This window comes from Aplidium turbinatum, chromosome 1 (genome assembly GCF_918807975.1).
Source record: "Aplidium turbinatum chromosome 1, kaAplTurb1.1, whole genome shotgun sequence".
NCBI lineage: Eukaryota > Metazoa > Chordata > Ascidiacea > Aplousobranchia > Polyclinidae > Aplidium > Aplidium turbinatum.
In genome coordinates, this window is record NC_137472.1 from 264,452 (window position 1) to 290,066 (window position 25,615).

Here is a 25,615-nt window from a genome sequence, read left to right on the forward strand (position 1 = left end):
GCTGAAGGAATAGTTCAAATGACTCCAATTTTTTTTCTTAGGTTAATTAAATATATTTAAACAATATTGTATCTACCCAAACTAAAAATATTTTTGCAAAATAATTTTTTTATTTTTTTGAAAAATTGCGTTTTTGGCCCCATTTTTCGTTTTTGAGCCCCATGAGGAGGCTAAAGACAATTTGTTACGAATCTCAAATTTTGTCATGAGCGTTTTCTCACTCATTGACACCATTTCCCCACTACCCCGAGAGAATTAAAAGAAAAAGTTCAAAAACGAGCCACCCTACTCAGCAACAACACTACATTTAACATTATAAAAACAAAAAACAAAAGGCGAACGTTTTCGGCTAGTCAAATAGCCCTTTTGAAGCCTATAAGAAAAATACATTTTTAAAAGAAATGCTAAAGAATCATATAAAAATGTATTTTTCTTATAGGCTTGAAAAGGGCTATATGACTAGTCGAAAACGTTCGCTTTTTGTTTTTTGTTTTTATAATGTTAAATGTAGTGTTGTTGCTGAGTTATGTCTGTTTATGATCTTTGTCAGTATCCAATGACACATTAGTCAGCATACAGTATAGATGGAAGGTAGTAAAGTAATGTTGATCCCATACTTGATACTAAGCGTTGGGTGACGAGAAGACGAATTTTTCATTACAATACTTTTTTAGCATTGGCATTAGTAGTAATGCAATGACATTTATTTTCACACGAGTCAGTTCAATCAAATATAGCTAAAAATCGATTTCGATCAGCTAGAATTTTGAGCATTACTAGGATGAAGACTTCCTTTCCCTCGGACACCATTCTTTCAGTAACAACACATACTTTATTACACCTTGGGTAGGGATGAGCTGCGTTGTTCAACAACTAGCTTGACTGAAAAAGAAACATCTTATCTGTTGTGCAAAGCAAAGTTGGTAAACTGTTAGTCATTCCGTTTGAATTTGAAAGCATTAACAATAGAAGAAGACGATTCCGACATAGCTAGAAAGATTAGACGGGTCAATTGACGCAATGCATTTTGCATTTTGTCGAAGCACATCCTCCACACAGTGGCTGCATACAAGCTTGACATCTGTCACTCTGTCAGTGATGCTAGTTCTGCATCTCAAAGTTGCGCAAGTGAGCCGTTGTTTCACAAGTGTGACCTTCCTTTTGGAGGAACTGAAAACTTCCTGACTGAGCGTCTGCGCGATACCATCGGTAAACTTCCAGTCAGCTCTTCTGCTATCAGTTGTATGTATTCTCGGCTGCTAATTGTGTTCCAACATACCTTTTTGTAGGTAATCCAACTCTTTATGAGAAGCATATCAACCACGTTATAAAATTCATGTACAAGCAGCCGCCTGCTTGATGATTTTACGGAGTAAATTATTGTCATTCGCGTCTAGACATCTACTCTCACTTTTATTATAATATCTTATTGTGTTTGGTTTCTTCTTTGGAGTTTTGTTGGTAGGCACCTGTATATCTGGATGTAGACTGCTCAAAACTGCTACGTTTTTTCTTCTTTACATTGGCAGAAAATGAGTGTAATTGCTGGTTGTCCGTCATACTTAAAAACTTCATACAAATTTGTCTTGCACTTTTCCTGGATTTTTCTCCTGTTTTTGCTCAATGTCTCAACAAGGCTACACTTCTTTTTTTGCAAGACGCAATGCCAAATCAAGGGAGGTGAAAAAATAATCGCATAAGACATCACATGTGCCATCAAAGACTATATCATGGATTATTCTTTTTGCACAGAACAAAAATTTTCTAGTGACTCATTTCAAATTTTACGCAAAGACAAATATTAATTTGATACAAAAATTCAGGAAGCGCTGTTAATCAAACGCCACAACCCAAATTTAAACAAACAATTATTTTGGAGGAGCGCGTCCATTCTCCTCAACAGTTATTAGATGTATCACGTACCCTGTACCAAGTTTTTAAACGTTTTAACATCTTATCTAACAAATACAAATGCAAAGTAGAATGCAAATGTAGAATGCAAAGTACAAAAATTAACGGTAAGAATTCTAATTTCAATGTTGTTAAATGTGGTGTTCCACAGGGGTCAATCCTTGGTCCCTTGCTTTTTCTTCTTTATGTGAATGATCTTCCAAATGCATCTTCTTTTTCAACTACACTTTTTGCTGATGACTCAAACTTTCATATGTCAGATAAATGCCTGTCATCTCTCCAAAAAAATGTCAATAGAGAAATAGAAAAAATTGATGTGTGAATGAAATCGAATAAACTTTCATTAAATTATAGTATAACTACTTATATGATCCTCTGCAACAAAAAAAGTGCAGCAGAAAATTTTAGTCTGTCCATCAGTGGCCGATCCATCGAAAGGAAGACATGTATAAACTATCTAGGTGTAACTTTGGATGAGCGATTGACATGGGATAGTCATATTATCTTAGAAAGCAGCTTGCAAAGGTCTGCGGCATAGCATTTAAGCTGAGATATATTGCCCCTTTAACAGTATTACGGGCTTTATATTATGCTTTGTTTCAATCCAAGATCCAATACTCGATTATAAATTGGGGAAGAGCAAACTCTACATTGCTTGCTCCACTACAAGTGTTACAAAACAAGTTCATTCGATCATGCTTATTTTTGCCGAGATCAACAAATACAACTGTTCTTTATCACCAATTTAATGTGCTCAGAATTGACGATATTATTAAATTAGAAACTGCAAAATTTATGTACAAATATGTGCACAAAATGTTGCCCCGAGCCTTTGCTGGTTGCTTTATTTTTGTAAATGAAATTCACCATCATAAAACCCGTCAGAACCAAAAAAATGATTTATATTTGCCTTCTACAACGTCAAACTCTGGTAAGAAGATGTTATGGTTTAATGGAGTGAAACTATGGAATCAAGTACCAAAAGAAATAAAAGAAAAGTCTTATAATGTTTTTAAATTTAAATATAAATGTTTATTAAAGAATTTGTACAATGATCACTCCTGAAACGTATCATCCGCTTATTTCTCTACACAATGTTTTTTTATGTTGCCCTGTGTTATTCCATTGTTAATGTATTGTTAATTCCATTTTTAATTTTTACAAATTTAAGTGCTGGTATTGTGCTATATATTATATATCGTATGTGTTAATGTTCTTAATTTTGGGTCTTTTGTTTAAATGTTTGGGTGGCAGCTGACTTTGGTGACCTTTTGGTCTTTCGCTGCCATCCTTGTTGTGCGAATTATTTGTGTTTATTGTGTTTTTGCTTTTTGTGTCTTTCGTTTTCGCCAACAAAACAAAAAATAAACTGAACTGAACTGTAGTGCAAATTATTTTGTAGTTCCGTAGTTGCCTTTTCCTAATGTAATTTGTCTCTTCGTCTGTCGGTTTGTTTTCCACACTATTGCTTCTAATCACTCCATATTTCTTGATGCTTGTTAGTCAGTTAGCTAGTTACATTCAAGAAGTTGAAAATTATTGCATTTTTATAAATATTGTCAGATTCCTAATGAGGGCTTAAGTTGACCCAAAAACGTTCGACTGATAAAACTATTTGTAATTATGTAAAATGTATTGTTATAATGCTCAGCCCTATTGTATTGTTATGGCTTGCCTGTGTTTGGTACAAGAAGGTAAACTCTCTCCCGAAACCATAAGTAAAATACGTAATTTAGATTTTAAAACTTTTTGTATAGAACTTCAAACATAACAATTATTATTTGATAACAGTCGAGAAAATAAAATGCCCATGCACAATTACTACGCTATAGATTGCTGCATTTGTCATATTTCCATTTGTTTTAGAAATAACCTGCCGTGATAGAGTTGTGCCTCAAAATTCCCAAGTTGACGTCAACAAAAACAGATGGGTTGTCGGGGATACAGTGACGTACAGTTGCGTCGCGAACCATCGATTGTTGGGTGAATCTGAATCCACTTGTCAAAGAAACGGGCGATGGAGCTCAGAACCTCCCTCGTGCACGGGTGAGTTGAGATGGTGTTTTGGTACAACTATTTCATGTAAATTTTTGAATGGAACTTACTATATATAGTGACTTTCCGAATGAGGTACTCCGCAGCCTGAGTATGGGCAGAAAAATGTGGGCATTCAAACTTTATGTTTGTCGAATTGATTAGTTCAGACAGTGGACCAGTGAATTTTCAGCTTTATTGGTGGTTTTATTGGCAAATCCATTTTTCATTTTTATTGGCAACTCAATGGATTTTCAGAATTGTTTGTATTGTATAGACAAGAAAGTTTTGTTAGGAATAAGTCTTTTTAGTCGATGAGTGGATATTAGTTTATCGTAATCAATACACTAAAGAGTAGCTTAATTGTTTATTAGTTTGTTGTTAGATGAAAGGCTATATGTCTTGATTTTAATAGGTCTTTGGTTCATGCTTAACGAGTGCTGCATTCTTTCATCTTCGTTTCGGTTTAAACGTTTATTTTGCCAAATCTCCGCTTCGTGATAATCAGGGCAACAATCAGTAAATAATATAAATCTTAGAAACCGGTGACTTCACAAATTTGCTACTTAACTTTAAACGTTCTACGATGAATGTTTTGTGGTTAAATAGGCAAGCTTATAGCTGCTCGATATGTTATCGGAGGTACTACGACAGTATATCGAACGACAGTTTATCGAACGACTATTAATCGAACGACTGTTTATCGAAACGACAGTTTATCGAACGACAATTAATCGAACGACTGCTTATCGAAACGACAGTTTATCAAAACGACTGTTCACCGAACGACAATTTATCAAACGACAGTTAAGCGAAAACCTAACCCTAACCCCTAACCCTTAACCCCTAACCCTAACCCCTAACTCTTAACCCTAACCCTAACCCCTAACCCCTAACCCCAACCCCTAACCCTAACCCTAACCCTAACCCCTAAGCCTAACCCCTAACCCTAACCCCTAACCCTAACCCTAACCTTAACCCTAACCCTAACCCTAACCCTAACCCCTAACCCTAACCCTAACCCCTAACCCTAACCCCTAACCCTAACCATCAGGCATTTTTGTCGGCTAGTAAAGTTGACTAGTTTTTACAAAGATTCGACGTGTTCAAAACATGAAAAGCAAACTTTGGTAACTGGGAATGATCCGCTATTTTAGTATTTTGTACTTGTACTTTGCTACTTCTGTAAAAACAAACAGTGCATTTGACAGCAAATAATAGGCTAATCACAACCGAATCTTCAACCCCAGCCACCCAAAAAGCGTTGCGCCATATGTGTAGACGACATCAGAGGAACGGGTGTTCCAAAAAAAAAACCCTAACCCCTAACCCTAACTCTTAACCCTACCCCTAACCCCTAACCCCTAACCCCTAACCCCTAACCCCAACCCCTAACCCTAACCCCTAACCCTAACCCTAACCCTAACCCCTAACTCTAACCCCTAACCCTAACCCCTAACCCTAACCCCTAACCCTAACCCCTAACCCTAACCCCTAACCCTAACCCTAACCCCTAACCCTAACCTTAACCCCTAACCCTAACCCCTAACCCTAACCCCTAACCCTAACCCTTAACCCTAACCCCTAACCCTAACCCTAACCCTAACCCCTAACCCTAACCCCTAACCCTAACCCCTAACCCTAACCCCTAACCCTAACCCCTAACCCTAACCCCTAACCCTAACCCCTAACCCCTAACCCTAACCCCTAACCCTAACCCCTAACCCTAACCCCTAACCCTAACCCCTAACCCCTAACCCCTAACCCTAACTCTAACCCCTAATCTCTAACTCCTATCCTTTTTATTACTTGCGCGTCGTTTAAACCTAATTTAGTTATTTTTGGAACGTTATGTGGTTCATAATAAGCATTTTGTCACAGGTTCTTCAGAAATTTTGTCTAAATTCCTATATTTTGGCAATCGGCGTCGAAATGACTCATATCGCTATTGCTATTGTGTACACAGTGGCCGAAGTGAACCGCGAGTAAAGTCATCAATCACACATTAAAACTAAGCACTAACCGCAGTGGGACTCTTACACCTTATGTGTCAATTTAGTTCAGGCATTTTTGTCGGCTAGTAAAGTTGACTAGTTTTTACAAAGATTCGACGTGTTCAAAACATGAAAAGCAAACTTTGGTAACTGGGAATGATCCGCTATTTTAGTATTTTGTACTTGTACTTTGCTACTTCTGTAAAAACAAACAGTGCATTTGACAGCAAATAATGGGCTAATCACAACCGAATCTTCAACCACAGCCATCCAAAAAGCGTTGCGCCATATGTGTAGACGACATCAGAGGAACGGGTGTTCTAAAAAAAAAAAAAAATTCTGCAAAGTTTCTTATCGTTGCTCGAAATGCATATGCCTTAATGCACAAAGCACATGTTGAAACTATGTATGTTATGCCATTCATGACATATGTTTGTCAAAAAATGCTTGTAAACTGAATTTTTCATAACTTTATGATCATTCGATGTGTGTTGATCCAGAATTGTGGTACATTTCATTTTGAATCTTGAATAGTAAAATTAACTTTTCATACATTTTCTCAACATTTCCAGACTCAAGCTAAATAGAAAAGATCTGCGACTAATAGCTAATCTATATTGGACGCAAAAGGCGTATTCAGATGGAAGATAGTTTATCTGGTGCAATGGACATAAAACGTGGAGTTCGCCAGGGATGTATTCTATCACCATGTCTATTCAACCTGTATACTGAAATGATTTTCAGACAGATTGATGGAATGGAGGGTATCGGTATCTTCTTCTTTTATTGTCGCACTTGATTCCAAGCATTGACTGCCTCTTGTATGAAAAGTTTCCAAGTTTCTCTGTTGTTTGCTTTGTGTATTAGGTGTATGTTGGTGTTGGTGTGGTCAGTTTGTTGGTTTAAGTAGGTTAATCGTTGTCTGTCTTGGGCACGCTTCCCTTCAATTTTGCCTTTGAGAGATGTTCTAACTTTCCTTTTCGCAGTATGTGTCCTAAAAATTGAAATTGATTTTCTTTGATATTTTTTTGTAGATTCTTTGTTTGTTTGACTTGATTTAAAACAGTTTGGTTGCTTTTTCTGTCAGTCCAGGAAATCCTCTGCATTTTTCAAAATGCCCACATTTCAAACCCATTTATTCTTTTATTAATTGATTTGGTAATTGTCCAGATTTCTGAATTATATTTAAAAAAAGGATAAATGTAACACTTCAGAACTCTGAATCTGGTTGCGAAAGATATGTTCTTGTTGCATAATATTGTTTTCATTTGCTGGAAAGAGGCTTTTGCTTGAGCAATACGTGTGTTGAACTCCTTATCATCTTTGGCATCCCAGTTTATTGTTGTCCCAAGATATCGAAAACTTTTTACTTGTTTTATAGTTGTTCCATTCGTTTTAATTTGACAGATTAGAATTGGCATCGGCATAGGAGGTATTAATATATCCAACCTACGGTATACAGACGATACTGTTTTATTGGCGGAATCAGCAGAGGCTCTCCAAACAATAATAGAAAAAGTGAACAATATTGAAAAGGAATATAACATGAAAATCAACACAAACAAGACTAAAACAATGAATATTAAAAGAAAAGAAAATGCATCAAGAGTAAATATTATTATTGATGGAATGCTGGTCGAGCAAGTCAAAAGCTTTACCTATCTGGGACACACAATAACTGAAAATGGCAGATGCGATACGGAAATATTGAGACGAATAGAAATAGCAAGAAACAACTTCGTAAAAATGAAAAAGACATTAACAACACGCAAAATTAACCTCAACACTCGAAAACGAATTATGAAATGCTATACACGGACTACGTTACTTTGCAATGCAGAAACATGGACACTGTCTTCACAAATGGTTAAACGACTTGAGGCATTTGAAATGTGGATTTATAGAAGATAGTTAACATAGAAGATTACTAACATAGAAGAATGCTGAAAATATCATGGAAGGAAAAAATCACAAACAAAGATGTACTATCCAGAATACAAACCAACATGGAATTTCTACAAACAATTAAATCAAGAAAATTGAAATATTTTGGCCACATGATTCGCAATAATTCTATTCAAAGACAACCACTAGAAGGAAAAATGAACGGCAAACGAAATAGGGGCAGACCACCAAGAATTTGGACTAATGATATTGAAGACTGGTCAGGACTTAATTACAAAACTGCAGTAGAAAAATCTTACAACAGATAAACTTGGCGTCTCATTGCCTCCAACCCTCGCCAAGAGGAAGGAACTTAATGATGATGATGATGATACTTCTAATCCAGCCAGTAAATCAGCCACTTTCAACAATGATTGACGTCTGCAGACGTTGAATCAATGTAAAAAAGACCAATTTTGCTGGCTGGGGAAAGAATGTGATAAGCTAGAGTTTTTTTCAACTAGAAAATCAATCTGCGAACTTGTAATGAATGTAAAAAAATGATTTGCTGGCTGGGATCGCGACAGCTAGGCTACTTTGTGTTTTCATTCATCTGGCTTTGTCCTGAGAGATACTACGATGCTAAGCAGCCATGCCCACATGCAGAGAATCCATTAGTGCAATTCATCACAATAACCTCAAAACCGCTTGATATAGCATGAATATGAAAAATACTGTATTTATTGTAGAAATAAGCAAATTGTTTCAATGTATTTTTTGAATGTTTACAAATCATCAAATTTAAATTCGAATGAACAAAATCAGACACAAAATGATTAAATGCCAGAAAATGCGTTTTTTTAGAGCTTTTTGCAACATATGTTTTCAGAATACACAAACTAAGCATTTATTTCGAAAACAAATAATTAAAATGTAAAATAAAAGCATTTTACTATATGCATGTTCAATTTTCTCAAATGTGCGATATTTAGCAGCTGAGGTATAAGTGATTAATCAGGGCGGGCTCAAATGGCTACGTCTCGTGTTTTTCGCGTGTCTTTGAAACGAATACCAGATAGGGTTAAGTGGAGTAGATAGAATACCCATGCTCAATGAATACATTATAGCAGGGCTTCTCATCTGGCGGATCGCAGTCCAAATCCCGACCTTCTGGGTGTTGATGGTGGACCTTGAGCTTTTGGAAGAATAACCTCGTTTGCCACGTTTCAAGGCTTCTTTAAACAGATTTCTACAGGAAGGAAGCAATCTTCACTGTGTTTATCCTAGTTGCTGGAAGCAATCTTCACTGTGTTTATCCTAGGGGCTTCTATACTTCCAAACTCCCCAACACTTTCTCAGAAATCCAATTCGAGTTATATTTTACTTGAAAAAGTGGTTTGGTGCAGATAGTTTAACTTTCGTGGCTGCGTCTGAAATAACTTATTCAATGGACCGCTAAAAATATTCTACTTGTCAAACTGGACATTTATTAAGATTATTTGAGTAATCCTGCATTATAGGATCGTTCTATTTCTAACTTTTTTAACATTTGTTTTAGAAATAACGTGCCGTGATAGAGCTGTGCCACAAAATTCCCAAGTTGACGCCAACCAAGATAGATGGGTTGTCGGGGATACATTGACGTACAGTTGCGTCGCGAACCATCGATTGTTGGGTGAATCTAAATCCACTTGTCAAAGGAACGGGCTATGGAGCTCAGAACCTCCCTCGTGCATGGGTGAGTTCTGATGGTATTTTGGTAGAATTATTTCATGCATATTTTTGTATGGAACTTATTATAACTTTTGAGCAATGTTCGTAGCACAACAAATAATAGTGGTTTGCTATGAAACGTTCGATACTTATAAATTTGTGAGAACTTTGTAAGAAGATAAATTACGAGCATAATTTCAGGAAAGACGAGTTTCTCTTTTCGAGCAATTCAGCTGAAAATAATTTTTATAATCTTGCTGTAAGAATCTAAAATATCGGTTTAAATAAAAGCATAAGCACCTAATAAGATCCTTACTTCTTGTAAACTCTTGGTACATCGGCTGTAAACTCTTGCGGTGTATGCTGTAAACTCTAGGCACATCAGCTGTAACCCTTTGAAGGTTGGGGGGGGGCTGTCAATTCAACTTTTTTGTATCAACAGTTGTATCTCTAAAACCACTGAGCCTGCGAATACGAGATTTCTTGACTTTTCCTAACTTTTATTCACCTCTATTGAGCTGAAACTTTGAGCGAATAAAGGTTATAAATTGAGAGATATAAGGCATTTCTCAGCACATCCTCTGAAATATTTCATTATCTATTGATCAAAATTTTCCCACCAGCTGGATGAAAGTAATTAATTTGGCCTCGTTAATCAAATGATTCGTTAATCAAATGATTCAAATTGAGATTATGTAAAAAAAATTTAATCACAACATTGCAATGCATGTTCTTCATTACTCTACCAAAAAATACCAAATAATACCAAACGTCATAAGTCACCTCAACATTTCAACGTATATGAGCAGGTCTAAAACTCATATAGTTTTAATTTTCGGATATGCTCAGCGTGAATAATTTGACAAAATGAATCCCAAGTTTTGAAACCGTGCTTTAAAAAATAACAGAGATATCACTCCTAAAGCATAAGAAGAATCGACAGCCCCCCCCCCCCTAAACTGAGCAAGACTCCAGAGAGCCCAACCTTCTAAGGGTTAAACTCTTGGCACATCAGCTGTAAACTCTTGGCATATCAGCTGTAAACTCTTGACACATTAGCAGTAAACTCTTGGCATATCAGCAGTAAACTCTTAGCACATCAGCTGTAAACTCTTGGCACATCATCTGTAACATCTCGACACATCAGCTGTAAGCTCTCGACACATCAGCTTTAAACTCTTCGCTCATCAGCTGTTAATTCTTGGCACATCAGCTGTAGTTGTTAACTCACGACAGATCATATGCTAACTCTTAGCACATCAGCGGTAAATTTTCGGCACATTATCACAAATCTTATACTGTTAATTTAATTTCTAATTGTCTTCATGAAATAATTTTCAGAAATATTCTGCGATGATAGAGAGCCTCCAGATTTCGCATCAGCCAATGTCAGCAAGACGAGGTGGTCGCCACAAGATGTTGTTATTTACCGTTGTCAAGAAGGATATGAACTGGAAGGGAGAGATACTCTGGAGTGTTTGATTACCGGAGAATGGTCGGATGATCTGCCTAAATGCAACAGTAAGACGTCACAGCATCTCTTTTAGTATTTTGACATGAAAATAACTAATTAATCATTTTGATTTCTTTGTAGGAAGTGGAAATTAATAAAGTTAAATTAAAATAGTAAATTCTCATCTGATAAAAGATAAGTTTTTCTTTCTTGATGTGAGAATTTATTGAATTGTTGCATCCAGGAATTAGATGTCTTCACCGGGAAGCACCCGAACACTCATCTCCTGCTCCCGACCAGTCGGTTTGGTATTCAGGAGACTCTGTGACGTATACTTGTGACGATGGCTTTGAGTTGGTGGGTGAAAGCTCATCAGTGTGCCAGAACAACAAGCGTTGGACTGAAGATGTTCCATTATGTGTAGGTGAGTGAAAGTTGGAAACTTGGCAAAGTCCAACAACTTGCTTATCTTGCCACAGTTTAATTTCCATGCTAATTCGATTTCATGCGAAGCTAATGAAGTATGGGGAGGAGGGAAGACCTTTTCAGGAGCAAACTGTTCATAATGAAGTCAATCGTTTATGTTTTTAATTCAATGCTAACAAATTATCTCACATGGTTGTTAAATTAATTGCTCAGATGGCTTTGAATTCGCGGTCTACTGGCTGTTACCCCTATCTGTAGCGACACGAGGTTTTATGAGGATTCCCAACTCTATAGTAGTCTAGTCTGTTGTGTTTCTGTGTTTTTAGGCGTTATTGCTGTGAAATTTTGTTGAATCAATTGATTAATAGATTAGGTGATGTAGTTCTTCTTTTTCGGCACGGTTGTTGATTTTTGGACTCTGCCTACTTATGAAAATGGCCTTTTTAAAGGGTCGTTTTCTCTGGCAATGATTGTAAATTTAAAATCGGTGAGGCACTGTTGTTGATGATCAAAGACCAAACTTTTACCTGAGCTAAGGCACTGTCGATTAACCCATTAGTGCCCGGTCATCGTTCTAGTTGGAATATTTTTACAAAAAGTTTTATGTAAGGTCCTTATAGGTTGAATATGAATATTTAAAAAACATTTTTCTGATATCTGTGCCAGGAATGCAGAAAATGGTACGTCCCTCTATGGACGCTTGGGCATTCGTTCGAATGATTGATGTAAAATAAACGAAATTAGCATTTTCCAGTAATGGAGATTTTTTAAGTCGTAAAAACAACACTACTGCTCTAAGATACATTAATAATGAAAAGCTAGTGAAAAAGCATCGCTTTTCCATTACATTTATTGAGAAACGAACAAACGAAACTCGATCTAAACAGATAATATTACGAATTCCTTTCCGTTATGATACATTTCGAAGCAATCTGGATGCAGTCCAACATCACACCGACGGTATCTGTGTGACGTGCATTTGTGACAGTGTTTGCAGACACTTTTTTGATCGTCTTCATCATCAGGTGATTGCTCTGATCCCTTCTGATCTCTTCAAGGTTGGCAAGAACATGCGTCGATGCTAATAGAGAAAATTTCTTGTTCCCATTGATCATAATAATAGTTATTTCCACACATGATCAGATAAATTCAAGGAGGCTGATCTTTTCCATATCTCTCTCTTCTGTGATCGTCCCAATTTTTCTATAAGATCTCCAAGCTTTGATAATATTTACTCACCTAGCTCATTTTCCCAAAGAGTCCTTGTCTACAAAGTTAGATGCAACGTATTCTGGTCCAGAATATTTCCACGCAACAATGGTTTGATCATTTCCAAGGTAAAGTTGCTTCAACCTTCGAACCAGGAATCAGTCGAGCACTTTCCACAAGGCCATAAACAACGCCAGGATCCTGACTCAATCCATACTTGAAGATGTTTGTTTTTGCTCCAGCGTAGAGGGACACATTGGATAAGCTCTCCAGAGTGGGTGCACATAGACCAAATTTTAAACCCGAATCTTGTTGGCTTGCCCTTTATAAATTTCTTGAGAGGGTGGGGACCACAATAACGGATCATTGATTTGTCTACAGCTGAGTAAACAAATTTGGCTGCTGTCTCATTGAAAGTCTCAAAAAGAAGGCAACTTTCCAAAATAGGTCGTCTTTAGAGTGGTTTGAGTTGGTGAAATGGGTATAGCCCAGTATCTCTTCAAAAAGATTCATTGACATGGCTCATCTTGCCATCACATTACTTGTATCATCTCTCCTCTCTCAATACATCTTGCGTGTGGAAGGGGTGATGTATCCTGTCATAAACATTATTGCATGACTTGCCCTTATATTAAAGAATTATCCACCTTTGTCTGGAAGGCCAGTTGATTTGATGTTCTGCATACCTCTGGATCTCTCTCACTACTTTGTTTACAAAATCATCAGAGATGGAGAGTTTCATAACATCATACGGCGTTTTCACATTATCAGGATCAATGGGTATCATGGCTGAATTTCTCAGCTTCAGGAAAAGGAGGAACTTTTACCCCAGTTTATTTTTGGCGGTAGTCCGGATCTTATTTTTCCTTCTGACGCGTACAACAAGTGGTAGCTTTTCTTCTGTTAACTCTTCTTTACTTGATGATGAGCTAGGAAACACAGTTTTCAAGGACGGCCTTTCCTTTTTTTAGTTACACGTGTGACTTTCCAATTCGTTTGGGTGATTCTGTAAACTTTCTCTTGGCAACTGGAATTGACCCACTTTTTTGTGTTTCCAGTACTTTCTTTACGTTTCTTCTTGGGTTCCAACGCAATGGGTTGGCTTTGGGTGGTCCCGGTAGTGGCTCTGTCTCATCGTTATCAAATGTAGGCCTATCCTTATCTTCAACAAAATCCATATCCTGAGTATCTTCATTATGATGAATCACTAATAATTCGCGTAAGTTCTGGTTCAGGATTCCTTTTCCGACATTGTTAACGTTTTGACATCCTCATCTTCATTTGCACTGTCCTCATTGCTCACTTTGCCGGATTTATCAGGAGGAAAAATTAGAATATCTGTGGGCTCCATTGGTGGAGCCTCTTCCAAACTTGCCAAAATTTCTTGAACAGTGAAATGAACTTTCTTATAAAGTGCAAAAATTTAATTATACATGAACTTCTTTTAAAGATAAATGAACATTTACAGCAAGACCTCAATTTACCGTACAAAAATATTGAAACTCTTAGATTCTAAAGCACCACCATCCGCACACGAAATGATGACCTCTAACCTATTACACCAACTAAAACGCACGGCTTTGGAAATTCAATATCAAACTGTTACAAATAACGTTCGTTTTTCCACCAAACACGAAAACAAACGAAATCCTAAAGCATTGTGCGAACCTGCCTATATGTTTACAGTTTAGCGAAAAGCGTCCGGCCAGTGCCCAAGCGTCCCTACAATGACTCACCTAACTTCTAATTTATATTCAGAAAAAATCGTAAGAGAAAAATGAAATATTTTGCTTTGGGCACATAGCTATACATATTAACAAATTTATCTAACCAAAAAGTTGATTAAAAAACAATGTTACAAAGCTCGATTTGTAGGTCACAGTTCCTGTACCACGTACTCGCTCCATATCTCACAAAAGGTCCACTTTGAACATTGTATAGTGAACAGAAAAACTTATTCAAGAAAATACTCTTGAGCTGTTTCTGTAGCTACAATGTTATTCTAACCAAAGAAGAAAAAAAAGTTATTATTAGCAATCTGAAGAAAGCTATTTGGAATCTAAAATACCCACTTTTCACGTCCTTGTAGGGACGCGCGGCACTAATGGGTTAAAATTTGCATGGAAAGAGAAACTTGCTCTGTAGGTTACACAAGCTTTGGTTGCAAATTTACTTTGGTTATCATGATCATCATGGTTATCATTATCAGTTTCAATTTATTGAGCCTACACTGTTAATCAAAAGGGTGGAAACCTTGGGGTGGAAATTTCCATGGGTGGAAATCTCTCGCGGCAAGGGTGGAAAGCGAAAAGAATGGTGGATATTTCCACCGTTTAGTATTCAATCCACCCTAAACTGTGGAAATACACACGCTGTTAACAACGAGGGTGGATAGGCTGAGTTGGAAATTATTGAGGGTGGTTATTTCTCGCGGCAAGGGTGGAATGAAGGAAAGGGTGGATTGTTCCACCCAATTTGTTCACATCACAAAATAGAGACAATTAACGTATAGCATCAGTAGCTTTGCGGTAATCATTCTTTTTTTTAAATTAAATTTTAATGCAACGTTATATGATTTCTTGCGAATATGAATAATTTGGAATAATTTTTTTTGCAAATTAAACTTGATAGAGTTCCTATTTCTATTAGCGTTCAGCGTTCCTAGCAATTGAATTTGAACCACGAATCTATCGGAAAATATTCTAACTTATTTTTCATGTGTAGGGTACGATCATATTTTGTCGGTGGTTCAGGTTTTTGACGATGCTGACTGCACGTTTGGCTCACCATCGGAAACAACAAACACAGTGATGCAAAACAATATAAGGATTGTGAATTTATGTAAATATCGAATGACTAACTTTGAACTTACAGAATCAAGACCAAAACAAATATTGATTGCCAAAGCCTATTGCTCACCATCCCTATGGAAAACCATGTTCTGCTGACACATAAAGTGTTCCGTGGCTCAAAGAAGGTTGAAAAACACTTGTGCAAGGAACACTTTTCACGCAACCTGGCGGATTGGGAGGTAGAAATACAACGAAAAAATACAGCAACACGGAATTTTTGCGATAAACAAACGGTCTGAATTATAGAGTGGACATTTCCACTTCAAGCAAAAGGAATAAGGTAAAAATAGGACCATCCTAAAGGGTGGAGCACCGGTGGCTCAGTGGTTATCGCCTTCGGCTCTGGTGCTGGTAGCCCTGGGTTCGATTCCAGGTCGGGTCATACCAAAGACTTCAAAAATGGTACCGATTGTGTTCTTTCTTGCATAAAGCAGTGAGGATAAATCGGGTAATAATCTAATGACATATCATCCTCTTCCAATCTGCCTTGAGCCAGCATGGAAGCAGTACGGCTCATAAAATCACATGGAACCCTGTCAAGTAACCCATGTTGATGCGCAATCTGCTGCAAGCGGAGATAGAGAATGATTATTAAAGGGTGGAAATTTAGACAGCCTGAGAGTGGATGCTGCTGAGGTGGAAATTTCCACCTCAGATGAAGGGTGGAATTTTACAGCTTTTGTGATGGAAATATCCACCCTATAAGTGTATAGGGTGGGTGGAAGTTTCCACAGTTTAGGGTGGATTTTGTTGGGGGTGGAAATCTCCACCATTGGTCAAAGGTGGAAATATCCACCATTTTTGGTGGAACGATCCACCCTACAAACGCATAGGGTGGAAAACAGAGACCACCCCTAGGGGTGGAAATTTATACACCTTTCACTTAACAGTGTATAATGCAGTATATACTTATAGATAGATCACGTCTATATGTTATAAAAGGATTGGTTTCTTATCTTGCCACCGTTTAATTTCCTGATCCGATTTCATGTGAAGGTCTGGATAACAATGAGCTCGCTCAAACGCACGAAGTGTCTGTGCTCACTCATTGCAATGATAAAGACTTAAGATTTGAGAGGAAATGTTATTGTACTTTTCCAAAAAAACTTGCTGTTTAAAAAATCTTTCTGCTGTGTCAAATCTGTCCCTTATAACTTTGACTTTGTAAATATGTCACAAGATATGCACGAAGCAGCTTGCCTAAGTTTACTATTAAATTCGTCCAAGACTTTAACCCTATCTTAATACGAGCTGTTTTCGTACGCGGAAAGAACGTCACGGGCTATCTTACACTGTTAAGTGAAATGTGTGTAAATTTCCATCCTCAGGGTTGGTCTCGGTCTTCCACTCTATGTCTTTGTAAGGTGGATCGTTCCACCAAAAATGGTGGAGATTTTCACCTTAAGCAAAATCCACCCTAAACTGTGGAAACTTCCACCCACCCCATACACTTATAGGGTGGATATTGCCATCACAAGAGGTGTAAAATTTCATCATTCGTCTGAGGTGGAAATTTCCACCTCAGCAGCATTCCAAATTTCGGGCTTTCCAAATTTCCACCCTTTAGGATAGTTCTATTTTTTTTACTTTATTTCTTTTGCTTGAGGTAGAAATGTCCACTCTATAATTCAGACCGTTTGTTTATCGCAAAATTTCCGTGTTCCTGTATGTTTTTGTTGTACTTTCTGCCTCCCAATCCGCCAAGTTGCGTGAAAAGTGTTCCTTACACAAGTGTTTTTCAAACTTTTTTGAGCCACGGAACACTTGATGTATTAAAATAATCTTGCGGAACACCAAACCGGATTTTATAATACAGGTATAATGCAATAAGAGAAACAATACAACAACAATTTATTCACTTTTTCTCGATGTGATACCTGGGCCTGTTTGGATGAGCACAAAGTTGATATTCGGGAAAGAATTGCAAAAAAAACAAACGCATAGCTGTTGTGATTGAACACCGGTTGAAAATCACTGCCTTACACCAGCACTACCAAATTGTTAATCAAAACTGATTTATTAAAGCTTGCACAAGTGTGCTAATAGCAACGGAAATATCACAAAAGTAAAAGTTGTAGCGTTTTGGCGAATTCTTTATAGCCCCGTACTAATTAATCGTTAATAACTGGAGTTATAAAACTCACAGAGTCAAAATGTTTTACAAGATCATAGCCATGTGTATTGTGCGTATAGAAATTATATTTTTACTCAACAAACTTATTGAAATAAATTGTTTGAGATGAAAAAACATCAGAAAGCCGGTTTTTATTCCAATTCCCAAAAATAGCTTCAAAATTGACCGTTTGATCGTATATTTTTGAATTATAACATAGACTAATGCTAAACTAAACAAGAAATTACTTTAGCTCATAAATGTAAGGCATTTTTGGGCGTTTTTACATTTCAAAGTAATTGTACTAACATTTAATAGCTATAATGCACTAAATTAGCTATAGTAGTAGCTATAATGTAGGCAGTTTCATGAAAATGTCTAGCCACCTGAGACGCAATTCCTATTGTGAAGAACAGGAAGGTTGAAAAATGACCAGTTTAGGTTTAGAAAATTTTCAAAGAATAAAAACTAAGTCAAGAAATTTCACATTTCTAGAATATTTCCATCTGTGAAATATTTACTACTAGAGTGGGGCGTCTTTATAAAACCCAGTGTCGCTACAGATAGGGTTAAGCATCCAACATTTAATTAAAATTTTACGTATTTCCATGTGATCATATAGAAAATCCGCCTGAAGGTTCTCCACCCATAATTCCAACGTGCGTTGTGGATAAAACCAGCAAGTGGATAAAACCAGCAACAGCAATTGGGTTTGGAGTACAAGTGTTTTTATTAGAAAGGGGAGATGAAATAAATTGTTGAACTTAGACCAAATTGCAGTTTTAAATTTAAATTAATTCTTTTTGAAATTATGGCTTCTGATGACAAGTCCCATCTGAGACATCATGTAGATTACATCATTACTCAGTCGGCATATTCGTACAAACGTTGTCGCACTTTCATAAAGATTACCCATGTATTACATCCACTAAAAATACAGCATTTACTTCAATAAACGTAAGTTTGAATGTTACTTTCATTGAAGATTGCGTCAACCAATTTGATAACACGTCTTCAGTGAGTAATTGTTGCCGAGCTGCATAGCCGAGTGGTGAGAACCCTGGAACGGTACTCGAAAAGGCGCCGGTTCGACACCGCTCAAGAGCATGCGGCTGTGTCTGTGGCAGAACACTTAAAGGCATGGAAGGTGGAAACGAAGATTGGCTTCCTTGCCTTCTCGTCCACTTAATCTAAATCTTCAATCACCGGGTGAAAGCCTGGATATGACGACGAGTCTGTAATCGTTGAAACAATGCAACAGCTATATGAGGATCAGGTGTTAAGGAAATTTGAGAAAAATTTACTGTCAACAAATCAGTCTTCTTTCAGCTTTGTAAGATCCACAGAGGTTGAACCAATGTAGCAAAAGACTGATTTGCTAACTGGGTCGATCTTGAATGAAAACAATGCACAAAAAAAGCAATGGGCACTGTTAAATTTGTCAGTTTGTTGCGAAAAATTTCTTTTAAACGTAAAACATTTTTGAAAGAAAAACGTCGGTGTACGTGTTTATAGTGTTTATTGTGCTGTTATTCATTTACCAATTACCTTCGTTGTATAGCTTGGTGCACTTTTCTGTGCTAGTATTGAAGCCCCTGTGCAGCGTAATCCTCATTGCATTCTCGCCTCAGTCTTCGTTGAGTTTTGCGTTGTGCATCATTTTGAATAGTTTCTTCCCATGAACTATCACACATTCTGCCCAGAACCAAGTTTATTTTGTATCTTACAGCCGTTGAGTAGCGGTTGTTCTATGTTTGGAATTAGTAGGTGTATGAATGAATTTATGCTAAAGTCGAACAAATTCTACTTTTGGGGTTCCAGGAAGTTGTTTACATTTTTCCTAGGCGGCATTTTTGAAATATAAATAAAGATGTCGGAATTGTCCAGCAGTTGTCTCAAATATGGGTTACTCTTTTTAGGATTATTTATTCGTTCTTTGATCTATCAGTCTGTCCCACTTTTGGTACTAACGGAAAGTTCATCAATTTTAAATTTACAAGAAAACTGCACAATTGTTACTATGAAGTGTTACACTATCAGATCGACTTTTCAATGTTAGGAACAGTCATGAACAACCAAGTGCATGGTATAATTGTGCTTCTTTAGTATTGATCAAGTGAAATAAGGGGAGGAAGGGAAGACCTTTTGAGGAACAAACTGTTTTTAATTCAACGCTAAAAAATTATTCCACGTGGTTGTTTAATAAAGTGCTCATAGCAGAGGGCTTTGAATTCGCGTTCTACTGGCTGCTAAGGAGAACGTGCAACAACCTGTTCAGTGAGAACCATGACAATTGTCGTTCGAGCCAATGGTCCTCACTGTGCGTAACCCTGCTAAAGTCATTTTCACCATCGCAAACTTTCATAAAGCATTAATTTCGCTTTAACTTATTTTCCTTTGTCTGAAAGGAATTATGAAGAAACCGAGGATCATTATTTCTAATGACATTTGCAGTGTAACAAAAATAATGCGATTACATCGGAAAACAATAATCCCATATTGACTTCTCCGGAATATTGAAACAAACAAAATAAAGCAAGCAACAAAATTAAAACAAAATTTATCGCGTTGCCACCTGAGAACTTTCCGACACTCTAAAAAGTCATAACGCGACAAAAAAGACTAAAAGTCGCCAAATTACTGTAAACACATACAGTAACGCGAGTTTAAAAAAAAAATTAATTCTGCACATAACGTGCCAACAAACTTACCCCCAGGTCCTTTTATTCGTAAGATTTCAAACGTTTTGTAATTTTATGTTTAGTTTTATTTAAATGAAGTTCAATATTGATTTTATTTCGTATATAAAACATTTACATAAAGGTGCTTGATGAAAGATTCTCAATATCTGTGTCAGTTAAATAATATACAAGTACGTCCTGAAAAGGGTCAAATCATTTCTGTTGATGATGCAATTCATGCAATATTTATCGTAGATCTTACGACTTTGTAATTTATTATTTTTTAGCATTTCAACAGTGCCCTAAAGGATATACGTACTACACTCCTATATGCATCAGCATACAAGGAAGATCAAATTACAGCACAGCTCTCGCTAGGTGCAAAGACCAAGATACAACGTTACCAATCGTCAGATCCACTGAAGTTCATCAGATTATAATCAACTCTCTTCAACCTAAACCAAAGAATTTCTGGCTTGGTTTGACGTATCCCGAGAACGGGACTGGATACGTTTGGAACACTGGAGAAGTGTTCGATTCAATAGAGTTTACAAATTTTTCTCGCACACCAACCGATGTAAAAACATTTTGTAGCAGATATCGAGTTGAGAAGAACCGGTGGACCCCCAGGGACTGCAACAGTCGGAAAGCAACTTTATGTATGACGTGGAGTGATGGCGTCAGGCCATTGCGTGTTTCATCACAATCTTCTAATTCGTCAGTACAAATGGGAGTCTATATACCAGAAAATGGAATTGTACGTCACCAGGCTCCAGTTTATCGCTTAGCAGATTCAAGTACAGCAATGTTTCTCCACAGAACAATATATTCTGAAGGTAAACGCAAACATAGACTTTGCACTAACGAAAATATAGACATAAAGACTAGGTTCAAAAATAAAGGTTTAACTTATGCATAAGTTGAATTTTGATAGAATACTAGATTTTATCGATAGGCTACTTTGTGTAATAAACAAACTCAGTGTGAGCACAACCAATGTCATGCGTGGTGAGGTTTTTGTAGTAACTGATAAAGCACATGAACTAATATTGCACAATAAAAGTAGTAACAACGCTACGCGGTCAACCACCAATTGTTTGTAATCAAACCGTTTTTTGTCCTAAAACTTAAAAACAATTCTTTACTATTTTGCGTTGGGTTGGATGCACAATTGCAAATAGTAGAATATTTTTGCGAAAGTCAAACTTTGAACAAAATATTAAATCGTACAATTATTACATCACTGAATAAATTGGTAACACCAACAACCTTTTGCTTTCTTTAAAAAAAGTAACTTACACGAGACATCAACACACAGGAAGGTATGTAAACATCCGAAAAATTTAACTAATTTGTTTAGTTCACACTTTGTCAAGCTTCCAGAAACTCGAATAAAAAGAACTTCATTAACACTTCATTGAAAAATGGTTTGAATGAACATATTCCTAGCATTCATTGTCCATTGTCCGAGCATTCTCGCATGTATCTTTATGATGTTCTTTTTTGCACAGTATTTTTTACGACTTAACCCATTAAAAGCCGCCACAAGTTCCCGTTGCTCTTTTTAGGTGATATTTCAGCCACAACGTTGTATTGTCATAACTTTTTAGGTAGACTAAAAAAATTTGGTGATTTTTGCTTTTTTGTTACATTTTTTTGTTTGTCTTTTAAAAGGACACCGGCCACATGGTCAAATATAAATCTAGCGATACCTTAACAGAAGCAGGTGTTTGTTTCGATAGAAAATTGTTAGATCTTTCTTAAAGGACGTTTCAAAATTATTGCAGAAATATGTTATATTCACGGTAACCATCGGGGTAACTAGTGAGAGGTCGGACGGTCGGTCTCCTCCTGGTCGGAAGCTTGTGAGAGGCAGAATTTTTAATTTTAAACGAAATAGCATAGTAAAAATCTTTTTTGAAGCGGATTTGGCTCGAATTCTATTTGCTCGTTCCTACTTCACGCGATCAGGGGTGGAAAAATCATGGTCCGCCCCGCTGGAAAACCCTAGCTATACGCCACTGACAGTATTCGTCGTCGGCTCCAGCTCGTGTCGGAGCATTGGTTTGTCTTCAAGTCGAATTTGACTTTGGATGGTGATGTCGTATCTGGCTTTGGAGGCCCAGTCTATGATGGAAAAGACGTTGGCAAAAGTCACATTGCATGGAGGGTGGGGGACGTGGTAGTTTTAGATTGTCTAGTATTTCGTTTCAGAGTGATCTGTTACTAGCAAGTTGTTCCCATGAATCCAAATCAATGTTTGCATGGTTGAAGGAGATTTTCAGCTGATTTTTGTATCTCATTTTGGTCTTCCGGGGGTCTTGTTCCTGTCTCTAATTCACCATAAAGCATTATTCGTGGAAGCCTCGTTGGGTCCATTTGCATGACATGTCCTGTCCAGCGAAGGCAGCGTTGCAATATGGTGGCTTCTGAATTGGGCAACCTAGCGCTATCAAGAAATGCCTCGTTGATGAGACAATCTTCCCAACAAGGGCCTAGCATTTTACTCAGTTTCCTCTGTTGGAAATTTTCAAGATTTTTGATGTCACGGCGGTGCAATGTCCTGGTTTCACAAGCATAGAGAAGGGTAGATAGAACGACTGCCCGGAAGACGATAATTTTTGTGCGGATAGAACGATTGCCGGAGGACCATAATTTTTGTGCGGATAGATATAGCATGGTTGTTGAAGACACGATGGTTAAGTCTTCTATAGGCACAGTGTGCTGCTTTTATACGATGTTCAATATCCTTTAACAGGGTAACAAACAGCCAAAAAAATTTAGCCATGTGGCCGGTGTCCTTTTAAAAAGCAACAATAAATATAAAACAAAATAAACAAATAAAAAAAGCAAAACCTGCACAAATTAGAGTGCAGTAGGAAGCACAATATTATAGAGTAAGGGAGGGCCGTCGGAAACAGATCGCTTAGCAACTCGAGTTTCTTAGGAGGTTTGTCGAGTAAATGGCGAAATCGAAAACCGTTTTTTAATTGAACGCCAGGAAGACGGTGCACAACACGGACCTAATCGATGAATCACCCCATTCCAGGGATATTGACAGGGTTACCATACCGTCCTTATTTCTAAGATTTGTACTTATTTTGAAGAACTCTATCTTAGAAAATATTACTGTCTTTATTGCTAGGAAATGTCCTTCTTTTTGATTTGAGTCTTTATTTTGTCTTATGTTCAATAATTAGTGAATAAACTTAGTGGAATGACAGCCAAATCCCTACTACAGTAAAAGTAAACATATACCTGAGTTTTCGTGAAATGCACATAGTATTTTTTTTACGAACAATGAGTTGCTGGAACACATTGTTTCTGGCAAACAATATGGCATGTGATATAAAGTTGCTGGTACAATTGCTGAGATTTGTTCAAAAACGTTTATTTTATTTTGTATGAAAATTTAATTTTTCTGTTGTCCTTATTTTTGGGTCCATGTCGATGGCAACCCTGGATATTGCAGTGGCGTATATTCAGAGTGTGTGCGCCACACACCCATCACACATGGTTGATTCATCAATCATCATACAGTTAAACATGTAAGTAGGCTACTTGGTAGCCTATATAAAAGGTGATGGCAGGGTATACAAGTATGTAGGCTTCTTGGTAGCCTATATAAAAGGTGAAGGTTTGGTATGCAAGTAACTAGGCTCTTGGTAGCCTATAAAAAAGTGAAGGCATGGTATGTAAGTAAGTACGGTAAGCTACTTGGTAGCTTACATAAAAGGTGAAGGCATGGTATGCAAGTAAGTAGGCTACTTGGTAGCCTATATAAATGATGAAGGCAGGGTATACAAGTACGGTAGCCTAAGTACTTAGTAGCCTGCATAAAAGGTGATGGCAGGGTATTGTTCCCGACAATTTTCACCTATTCAAACGTCATATAAAAACAGTTCAAGTCTTCTGAATATTACGTCATGGAAGTTGCTGGAAAGTGTTCCAAAATTGCACCATCGTTAATAAGACTTGTGTCAGACCTGTTTGGGCCTGTTTAAACATGAATGCATTGGTTCACTAGCTCGAACACCTGTTTTGAATTGCGTGACAATGTCTTTCTATTGCGTCACAGTTATTTTCTACGTGAATTTGAGATATTGATATCTATTCTGGTCATTCGTAAAATGATTGTTTGAAAGTTGGCCGCACATTTAACTGTTGGCTTAGTGCTTGCTAGCTGGACAAAGGTTCCGTCTTTTAACCAAGTAATTTGTATTGTAGTGACAGTTTTTAGGTGTACGGCGTTACACCCCCTCGTTTTCGGTAGCCTCGGGCTAATTTTACTGGAATACACTTTGAATAGACGTTTCGAAAGTGTGTTTATTTTTGGGTCATTGCATGCAGACGAACGGATTTGGGAATCTTACGTTACAATTTTCCCACGAAGAGATTATGGTTTACCGCTGTGACCATAAAAAATAAAAGACGAATTTGTTAGCTGGTAGGCCAAGAAGCACTTGAAGGCACAAAAAATAAAAGACGAAGTTTGTTAGTTGGTAGGCTAAGAAGCACTTAGAAGCAAAAAATAAAAGACGAAGTTTGTTAGTTGGTAGGCTAAGAAGCACTTAGAAGCAAAGAAATAATAAAAGAAGATCTTATTGGTTGGTAGTCTAAAGAAGTAAAGAAAAGTAAAGACATTTCTTCTCAGTTTGGTACAGAAGAAAAATAACTTTGACATTTATTGGCAAGAAAGAAAATTAAAGGCAATCCATCTGTGCTTGAAGATTCAAGTGGAAGAATCCAAGCAAGTTTTGTGGACGTTTGGACTTCACATACTCGTACAGCTACGGTATCGTGCATTTAAATTCTTTTTTGTATTTTTTACGGTCTTTACGGTTAAGTTTTTTATAACTTAATTTGTGTGTTTGTGTAACTTAATTTTTTAATTGTTAAATTTAGCCACAACATTTAAAATGTCTACACTCGGTGGTGACAGGGACTCGACCGCCGTCGACTCGACTGAGTTTAAGCCTGATGATGTTCTTTGCGGTCGGGCAGGCCATTCTGGGGAGGGGCCCATTAACGATGAGGCTAAATCAGTTCGAGAAGCCCGGCATCTTAGACGGGATATTTTGACTCAAATTGGGAAACTTTCTGTAGCCCTAGGTTCTTTGAGTGATAAGCAGGAACTGTTAATTTTTAGATCTAAGTTATCTACTTTAGAAGAGGAATTACGGCATTTCCATGCTCTCTTGAGTAAAATTTTTAACTCTGCAATCTTGGCAGAACTTCGTGATAGGGTAGATCCCGAATTTAACTCGTTAAAAAATAACTTCGAACAAAAAGAAAGTGAGTTCTCAGATAGGTTGGATGCTGACATACATCCTGAGGATAGCGCC

General features: G+C 37.2%; 1 protein-coding gene across 1 annotated transcript in view; it reads left to right on the forward strand.

Moving 5' to 3' along the window:
• The window catches only part of LOC145778495 (sushi, von Willebrand factor type A, EGF and pentraxin domain-containing protein 1-like), a 178,906-nt gene that overhangs the window by 51,408 nt on the left and 101,883 nt on the right, over positions 1 to 25,615 (forward strand). Inside the window, exons 13-17 of the mRNA XM_082589985.1 lie at positions 3,778 to 3,957; positions 9,382 to 9,561; positions 10,878 to 11,057; positions 11,234 to 11,413; positions 20,558 to 21,106. Coding sequence (XP_082446111.1) covers positions 3,778 to 3,957; positions 9,382 to 9,561; positions 10,878 to 11,057; positions 11,234 to 11,413; positions 20,558 to 21,106 — 1,269 coding nt within the window. The remainder of the gene's footprint in view (positions 1 to 3,777; positions 3,958 to 9,381; positions 9,562 to 10,877; positions 11,058 to 11,233; positions 11,414 to 20,557; positions 21,107 to 25,615) is intronic.